This window comes from Taudactylus pleione, unplaced genomic scaffold (assembly GCF_031769625.1).
Source record: "Taudactylus pleione unplaced genomic scaffold, aTauple2 ptg000063l, whole genome shotgun sequence".
NCBI lineage: Eukaryota > Metazoa > Chordata > Amphibia > Anura > Myobatrachidae > Taudactylus > Taudactylus pleione.
Window position 1 is genome coordinate 359,564 of NW_028284465.1, and position 9,608 is coordinate 369,171.

Here is a 9,608-nt window from a genome sequence, read left to right on the forward strand (position 1 = left end):
CCAAAGTTACTCATACTGGGTTTAAAGCTAGAATCCACTGTCCTGGTCACTCCCGACGTGTCCGTCCATGGATCAGGGATAGGAATCTCGGTACGGGAAACTCCAAGTGATAGATCAGAATCAATCTTCTGTAATTAATCACCAGCCCAAGCTCATTAGTGTATGTCAGACCCTTGCATTACTGAGATCTCAGGAGACGGAATCAACACAAACATCAGTCATGGTTTCAAGATTCCCTCTGGCTATATATGTCATACAATAATATAAAGCAGTGTTCTTACTTTGCAACATATCAGAATATTCACACGTTATATCTCACTCTAGCAGTCTTTGTTATTTGTACACGTGGGTGTGTTAGGGGGGTGAGGATACACAGTCTTATTCATAACACTATCTGCATGTTTATACATTCCAAGGTTCTTCAGCTCAAAGCTCAGCAGAAATCAGTCTTTGTAATATTATACATTTAATGCATAACTTAAAGGTACACACCATCGTATGTCAAGATATAGGGGGTCATTCAGACCTGGTCGTTAGCGCCGATGCGCTCGGACCAGGTCAATGGCCCCCCACAGAGCATGCGCCGGTCGTTGCGGGTCTCGATCCAAAGGGGGCGAGCTGTCGATGTTGATTGACAGCTCGCCCCGTTTGGAAGGCGGGCCAGGGGGGTGGCAGCCCAAACAGAGGCATTCCCATGGAAATGCCTAATGTTTGGGGGTGGCCCCACTGACATCACTAGTGATGTCAGTGGAGAGCTTCCGGCTCAGACAGAGCTAGAAGCTCTCTGGGGCTTATGACAAGTGAGACCCTACCCTAGGGTCTCATCATAAGCCCCGATGGTCAGAGACCATCGCGACCATCACCGGAGCGGTTGTTAGAGCTGTGGGTGTTAACCCACAGTCTAACGACCGCAACAGAGGCGGGCGGTCAGGATGCAAGTGGCCGCCCAGTTTCTGAGCGACCGCTTGCATCCTCCGACCGCCTCTGAATGAGGCCCATAGTCTTAAGTGGATAGCTTAATAACAGATTTATCAGTATGTACGATTATAACCAGCATTGTGACCATTTTACATGAACAACCAAGTTCAAAAAACCTGTTTTTATTTAGAAGCATTTCAAGTGTAAGATTAAGTTTATTTTCTGGGTGGCCCTAGAAAGAAATGCTCATACATTGCTTATATAGAAGTTGTGGAGTGTTACATGTACTATTTCTAAAAATTTTCAGAGAATAGGCAATGTAACTCTGTCTATAAGTAACGACACTGATTGCACTGACAGGTGATCCTGATGATTTAGTTATTTTGCAGTTTGGTAGTCAAATATCATGCAAAATTTATAGCAAGCCACTCTATGTTTAATATTAGCTCAGTATCATTACTTAGTCACCTGTCTCACCCAGGATCAGTAAGACGTTCAGGGCTGGTTGATTATAGAGAACTCAGATTCCCTGACAGAAGTACATGGTTCAGGAAAAGAAAAGATGAATTATGCAACTTCAATTTTTTTATTGACTGTTACCTGGTTACTGATGTCCCTCGGATTACTTCTCAATGCATTTATAGTGACACAAAACTTCATTTGGTGGCTAAAGACCCAATCTCTGCAGACCATCGACATTCTCATAACCAGCCTGGGAGTGGTGAGAATATTTTTCCTAATTTGTTATTTACCCGTTATTCTTACCATAACTGCTATTTTGACAATTCCAATTCACTTATTTCCATATATTTTCACTGCAACAACATTTGTGATATTCTGCAGCCTGTGGTGGGGCACCGTGCTCTGCGTCTTCTACTGCGCGAAGATCACAAACTACAGTAACAGATTATTCATGAGACTTAAGATGAACATCTCCAGGATGGTCCCCTGGCTGCTCCTGACGTCACTGCTGGTGTCTTTCCTTACCAGCCTGCCTCGCGGATTTGTTGTGTACTCGTTTCATTACATGAATTCTACCCAAGTCACTAACGGGACTAATGAAGGAAACATAACTTTAAAAACAAGTTACACAAATATAATGATCACCATCTTTGCAGGATCCCTCGTACCGTTCCTCATACTGTGTGCGGCCGTCTCCCTTCTGATTGGGTCACTCCTGAAACACACCAGGAATATGAGCAGCAAAGATTCAGGATTCACAAAATCTCAGCTTGTTGCCCACAGAAGGGCCGTTATAAACATGACGTCTTTTCTCTTCTTCTATGGCCTCTTTTTTATAGGCTCCAACTTGATGCCTTTTGCCTTCCAGTTAGGAGACCCTTTATATAAGTTCCTGTGCTGTTTTTGCTGCATTTCATACCCCGGTTTGCACTCAGTTATGTTAATAGCCGGCAATGGAAATCTAAAACGCTCCTTTGTTGCTTTTTTGTGCTGTGTAAGGAAGTGAGCCCAATTTCTTAAATGATCTCCACCAGTTCCTTATGTGGGCAGTAAGAGGACAGCAGACATAGGCTGTCATATAAATATCAGATCATCAACAGCTGTACTGTAACAATAGAGATACCGTGCTGCAGTTTGTCTACTGAGTAATGCTTTTCATTAATATCAAAATATTATATATAACAGTATCTGTGAGAGGAAGTGATGATTACAGCTCATATTTTTTATGTAGTATCATGTTGCATTATATGTATATATATATATATATATATATATATATGTAGTAATTACAGAATTTGGTGAAATTTGTAGCTAAATATGTAGATAATGTAAAAATCTGTTATATGCAACAACCTACAGTACGTAATGGATAATTGTGTACACAAGCAAATAAATAGCCAGGAAAGAAAATTGTATTTACATAAAAGTCCCAGCTCCAGTGATGATGATGGTGGTTATAGTACAGATCATTGATTCTACATTGAGGTACAAGTCTGTAAAAGTAATTATATTGCAGACCCCCTTACAGTTATCACCATTGCTATAACCAGTGTTGCAAATGGTTTTGCAAAGTTTGTAAATTCATCTTTAGTAGGAAAATCTGAGCAGAGAAGGAGAACGTCTAAGAAGATTGTCTGTTGTGTGGTAAATAAGGGGATCACAACAATATCTAATGTTATGCTTTGCCAAATATGTCACCTGTATCTTTATGTACATTATCCATTGTATCTATGTATACTTCAGCCTGCATCTGTTTATTTATATGCAAAACTTTTTCTCTATGTAAATTAGAGATGTGAGGTTCGGTTTTGGCTCAGATCTTCCCACCAAGGGCCTTATTCAGCTTTTGGTAATAAAGTAAGATAGAGCAAGTAACTCTGTACCTGGAGAAACCATGTTGCACTGCAAGGGGAGCAGATACATACATTATTTTGCATGTAGGGTAAATATTGGCTGATTTTGCATGTAGCCCAAAAATACTGCACAGCTTTATTATTACACTGCAATGTAGATGTCAGTTTGGACACGTCCCCTCCCAAATCTAAATCTCTCTGCACATTGTATATCTGCCCCCCCTGCAGTGCAGCACGGTGTTACCAAGATGAACAGTTATTGACTATATCTTACTCTATTCCTAAATCTGAATTAGGCCCTAATTTCGGATCTCAGGAGGAGGCTAAACATCATCTTTCATGGACATCTTGGCACTGATGTCTGTGAAAAATGACTTTTTGTCAGTGAAAGATTACATTTTGTCTCCTTCTGAGATGCGAACATGATGAAAAGAACCGACACAAAACCAAACCGCCCATCGCTAACGTAAACCAGTTCAATGTTCCGCAATGTTCTCTGTCCATTAAAAAGAAAAAAAAAGAGACATCTTGATAAATACTGTAGCAGCTATAAGATTCTGGAGCATATGTATCAAACCTTGGGGAGAGATAGGGTGGAGAGAGATAAAGTACCAACTAATCAGCTCCTGACTGTCACATTACGGGCTGTGCTAGAAAAATGACAGGTAGAAGCTGGTTGTTTGGTACTTTGTCTCTCTTTAAGGTTTGATACATCTCCCCCTCTGTGCGGAACAGGGTTAAATATTGTTTCATTATTTACTGTAATGAAGACAATCTACATTACCACACTTCAAATCCTATTCTACATATTTCTATTTTAAGTACATTTTGCTGTTGACATTGCTAACTCAGAACTTACTAACTTTAGAATCAACATAGACAAGATATTGCCAAACAAATAAAATGAATGTCACACAAACTCTCCGGAGCATTCAGACCACCTAAGAGTGACTTTGGGACCAATCAGCATAGACTTATGTAATTTAGTCAGAGGTGGATTAGAAACTTCCTGGACATATTTTGAAAGTGGACTCACATAGGTGGAACCAAATCAGCTGTAGGTGGGGCCAACACAAATGTGGGTGGGGCTAGTAGACTCTTATCCCAGCCACATCATTAGTAGAAAAGGCCAACACCCAAAGATAACCGGGGAATTACCAATGACCTAAAAGATGCTCACAAACAAAACGGGTTATCAAATCAATAAGTATAAAGGTTTATTTAGTTAAAAATAGATCCCTGAGGAAGTCGCTACTCACTGTGACTAAACGTCTCGGTATACGGGCATTTTTTAATTTCTAAGATACTGACTACATAATATTTTGTGACTGTCTAGATATCAACACATCAATATGGAGGTGATATACATCCTGCTTTGGACAACCAAACTGCAAGCTTCTAAGTCCATACTGATTAAACCATCTGCCAAGACTCCACTCGGAAGCTGACAGCAATCATCGGGGGCAGCAGAGACCACTCTGCTTAGACCAACTGCAAAGTTCTGACACAGGAATTGCCAGCAAACATCGGGGGCTGCAGAGGATCATCAGTCAGGCAGCAAAATGTGACTCAATGTGAGCAAAACTTTTACAGTATGGATGCAATTCCTGTTTTTTTACCAGTACAGACAATAACTGCTCTGTCCCATACAGTGGAAGCCAGTGAGCTATTTGCATCATGAATAAGTCAGAGTATTCCCTATAAACCAGAAATACAGCTACCAAAGACTTTTTCCAAAATATGGCAAAAGAGACTGATATTGATTTATATGCTTAGTATCTTTTTCCATGGCCTGTGGTTGTACACTGCATTCCAGCCTAGCGCTAGTTTTCACTTTACAAACCGTTCTACTTATTTAATTGACAACATATTTTGTGTGTGTGCATCTTGTACTCTTACAGCAAACTAGATAGATAGACTATTTCACCACCCACTGATAACTCATTTAGTAACACCCTCACTAGCAATATAGACAAATTTAAAGGAGTACCCATGGAACACACTTGGTACCATAGTAGCTAAGCCCCCCCCTTCACAGGGTCAAGATAGAGCGCTGGTACTACCGCCCATTTTTGGTCTCCAATAACAGCAATGGCAGGCAGAGCAAGTCACAGTAGATGGAGATACAGTAATACACAAGTAGGTAATGATTTGCTCTGGTGGATGTACAGTATGCAGGGTCAGCACAGCGGGTGGTGGATCACACTCAGCTGTTACATGATTGGTGCAGCTTAATCCAGCAGCAGCGAGTTCCCAATTAGCAGTAAAGTGATTGTATTTGAGTCTGGGAATTCCTGGCTGTTGCATGAAGTCTGGACACCAGGAGACCCATAATTCTTACCCATCCACTGTCAAACGCAAACAAATGTCCGAGGTTCTTAGACCAATATAGTTACAAAGGAATAATGGGTGTGATGTAAAACATGCGGATGTGGTCTGTCTTATGTGGATGTGGTTATATAGCCAATAAAATATATGATAAATTGTTAGTTGAAAGCCATCATGTAAGACTGGTAGTGAATGCCATGCCTGTTCTAGTGACCTGTATATAATATAGACAGCATCTATTGCCCTATGTACAATAAAAATAGAATTGTTTTGCTGTAAATGACAAGTTTGTTAGCAGGCCTGATTCAGGGTTGTATAGTAATGCAAAGGTGTTGGCGAATTATGCTTCTTAGCAATTAGTAAAATACGCTAATGCATCAGCCAGCGGAATTTGTATAGAGACGCCCACCTGCAGCCGCCCACAACTGCGCACACAAATGCAGCATTGGATGCAGATCATAAAAACATTGACTCCTTGAGTGAGTCTATGGTCACCCAGAATGGCGCAATAACTGAGTCGCTGGAGCTTTGTTCTCTGCGTGCGCAATTTCTGGCTAGTGTGTGCTAAAGGAAACGGCCCGACAGGCCCATGTTTTGGCCGGAACTCCCCATAACCACCCACAGAACGGTCGCTTCCTGTCAGTCAATTGCGAGTGAATCTTCACAGCGAGCTTGATTAAATTAATTCACCGCGTATTAACAATGCGGCTGTGATGCATGCACAGATCACCGATAATCGCTCAGCTGCATGACAATCGGCATAGCATTCAGCTTCGAATCAGGCCCAGAGTCTACATTTACTAATTGTTCATGATGTACAGTGTAATAATGTTATCTAATAAACAGTAAAAAAACAACAGTAAAACAGTATATTTATTTATTTTTACAAATCAATTTACATTATGGCAAAACGCTTTCAAACAAACGCACTAATCTCCAAGCTGTCAGCAGATCCAATTCTTACTTCTTCCTGGAAAAAAGATCTTGGCCAATTAACAACCAATCAGCTTCTAGCTATCAATTAATCTGTGCATTCTAGAAAATAATAGCTAGGATCTGATTGGTTGCTATAAGGCTCAACTTCCACATTTCCATTTTAGACATTTTTGGAAATCGATCCCATCATCTCTGCATATCAGCCCCTGCTGTTTCTAAAGGCCCCTACACACTAGACAGTTTCATTAATGATTTGGCCAATTCTGACGCATCGGAGCGACAAGTCGTTAAAATCATCTAGTGTGTGTGCATTACATCGTGTAGTGCGCACTCCTGTGGGACCGTCAGCCATCTGAAGTTTTGTACATGCAGTAACATCAGGTGATGCTGGCATATCAGGCATTCAGGCACCAAATGTCCCAGTGTTTACGGACTGCCTGATATGTCGGCCCAATCGGCAGGGGGGTTGTGGGTCGCATTGCTGGGTACACACGTCATTTATTGTGTACCAGAGTGAGAGCTGTGCTACTGGCCAGGGGCACTGTGAGGAAGGGGGTAGTGGGTTTTATTTACCCAGGCTTGAGCTGGCTGGAGGAGCCCAGGGGGCCCCATGTCTGATGCTGCCCTGCCTCACTCTTACCTCGCAGACAACCCAGCACACAGCAGTATGTCTCATTCTGATCACGAACCCGCCTGGCTGTGCGCCAGGCTGAGGGATTCACAGTGCCTCCCTCCCCAGCACACAGCACCACATTGCGGTGCTCCAAAAAGGTTTATTTTTAAGGGGCGAAGCTACACCTGCTACAATAATGCCATGTCCCTTTCACCCGGGCCCGAGCAGCATTTTAAGCCACTGCTACTGGCTGTATTACAGCTGTATATAAAGAAACAAATATATCACTGCACCCAGGATAGATGGCAGAGGAGTGAGAGCCATGCTACTGGCTCTATTACAGCTGTCTATTACAGAACAAATATAGCACTGCACCCAGGATAGATGGTACAGGAATGAGAGCCATGCTACTGGCTCTATTACAGCTGTCTATTACAGAACATATAGCACTGCACCCAGGATAGTTGATAGAGAAGTGAGAGCCATGCTACTGGCTGTATTACAGCTGTCTATTACAGAACTTATATAGCACTGCACCCTGGATAGTTGATAGATGAGTGATAGCTTTGCAAATGGCTTTATTACAGCTGTCTATTACAGAACATATAGAACATATATACAGCTTTTTGGTGTTAGTCTGTTATTAGCTTAGCATGGTGTGTGGTTTGTAGTTTTCTAAGGATATTCATGGGTCTGTGTTGGCATGCAGTGGATGATGTGTTGTCTGGTCTGTGCTTTTCATCTGCACTGTAGGGTACAGTGGTCTGTTGTCAGCATGCAGGAAAGGGATTGATTGTGGAATTGTTGTGATATTTGTGAATGATTGATGCTGGTTGATTGAGATCCCCTGCCATGTGTTCTGTGTTTGGGCCCTGCCATGTGTTCTGTGTGTGGGCCCTGCCATGTGTTCTGTGTTTGGGCCCTGCCATGTGTTCTGTGTTTGGGTCCTGCCATGTGTTCTGTGTTTGGGCCCTGCCATGTGTTCTGTGTTTGGGCCTTGCCGTGTGCTTGAACGGTATCTCTGCTTGGGAGAGATGGGCTTTTTGTGTGCTGTATACTCATGAATGTGATCATAGGGTGGTGTCACGTGTTGTATCGTGGAGATTGAATTGATGGCAGCTCTGAATGGTCGTGGGTGGTTGCCGTGTGGTGTTGTGTGAGTCAGATGGGTATGTTGTCTGCGGTTTGTTGGAGATGGCTTGCCTCCATGTGGGGTGAACAAGGGAAATTGTGATTCTGCCCAGTTGTGGTGTTGTGTGGGTCAGATAGGTATATTGTCTTTGTTGTGGTTGTGGTCATTGATGGATGATTTGCGGAGTTGCAGCTTGGTGCAGGATGGAGTTTGCCTAGGGATCATGAGGCTTGCAAACAAAGGAAAAACATGTGCTTCGGCCCTTCCCCCTCCCCACGGTCTAGTGACTACTGGATGAGGTCTGTTGTAGGTTCAGAGACCATGCGGTTTGGACAATACGGCAGGAAGCATTCCCAACCCCCCTCACGCACAAACACGCACACCATCACCAGCCATCTTGAACATGTGCTCTCAGCAGACATTGATATATCTCTCATTGTATTTTAATATGTCTCTTTCTCTCTCTCTCTCTCTCTCTCTCTCTTTCTCATATTGCTCATTGTATTTTGATCTTTAATAACCGTTTCATGTATTTTAACTGTACCTTATGACCTAATGTTTGTACAATTTATTTGCGCTCATTATTAGATCATAGCGTTGTAACATCTGTACTTTTAACCTGAATAATAATCTTTAGTGCTTCGGACCGCTATTCAACTGTCTTGGTATTTCATTAATGGTATAATCAAAATAGCGACATCTTGTGGTTTTAGAAGGTATAGGCAGGGTTTTGTCTTAGAGGTTTTTAGGCAGGGTTTTGTCTTAGAGGTTCTAGGCAGGTGAATCTTAGAGGTTTATAGGCAGGAAAATATACTAAAAGGTTTATTTACAAATTTAACAGAACATATATAGCATTGCACCCAGGATAGTTGATAGAGGAGTGAGAACCATGCTATAAGCTGTTTTACAGCTGTCTATTGCAGAACATATATAGCAATGTAGCCAGGATAGATGGTATAGGAGTGAGAGCCATGCTACTAGCTCTATTACAGCTGTCTATTACAGAACATATATAGCACTGGACCCAGGATAGTTGATAGAGGAGTAAGAGCTGTGCTACTGGCTGTATTACAGCTGTCTGTCACAGAACATATATAGCACTGCACCCAGGATAGTTGATAGAGGAATGAGAGCTGTGCTACAGGCTGTGTTACAGCTGTCTATTACAGAACATATATAGCACTGCACCCTGGATAGTTGATAGAGGAGCGAGAGCCATGCTACTGGCTGTATTACAGCTGTCTTTTACAGAACATATATAGCTGCAGGGGCAAATACAGGATTTCTAAATGGAGTTTTCAAATGCTTGATTTTAGAAGACGTGTGGCCAGTCCATGGAGAGGGCATAACTAGCACTGAACCAGCT

The 9,608-nt window shown here is 42.2% G+C and overlaps 1 protein-coding gene across 1 annotated transcript; it reads left to right on the forward strand.

Annotated features, from left to right (window-relative positions):
- Positions 1-1,480: 1,480 nt before the first annotated feature.
- LOC148534812 (taste receptor type 2 member 8-like) lies at positions 1,481-2,386 on the forward strand. Its single transcript, XM_088465623.1, has one exon. The coding sequence runs from the start codon at positions 1,481-1,483 to the stop codon at positions 2,384-2,386; it is 906 nt and encodes a 301-aa protein (XP_088321749.1).
- Positions 2,387-9,608: the final 7,222 nt, after the last annotated feature.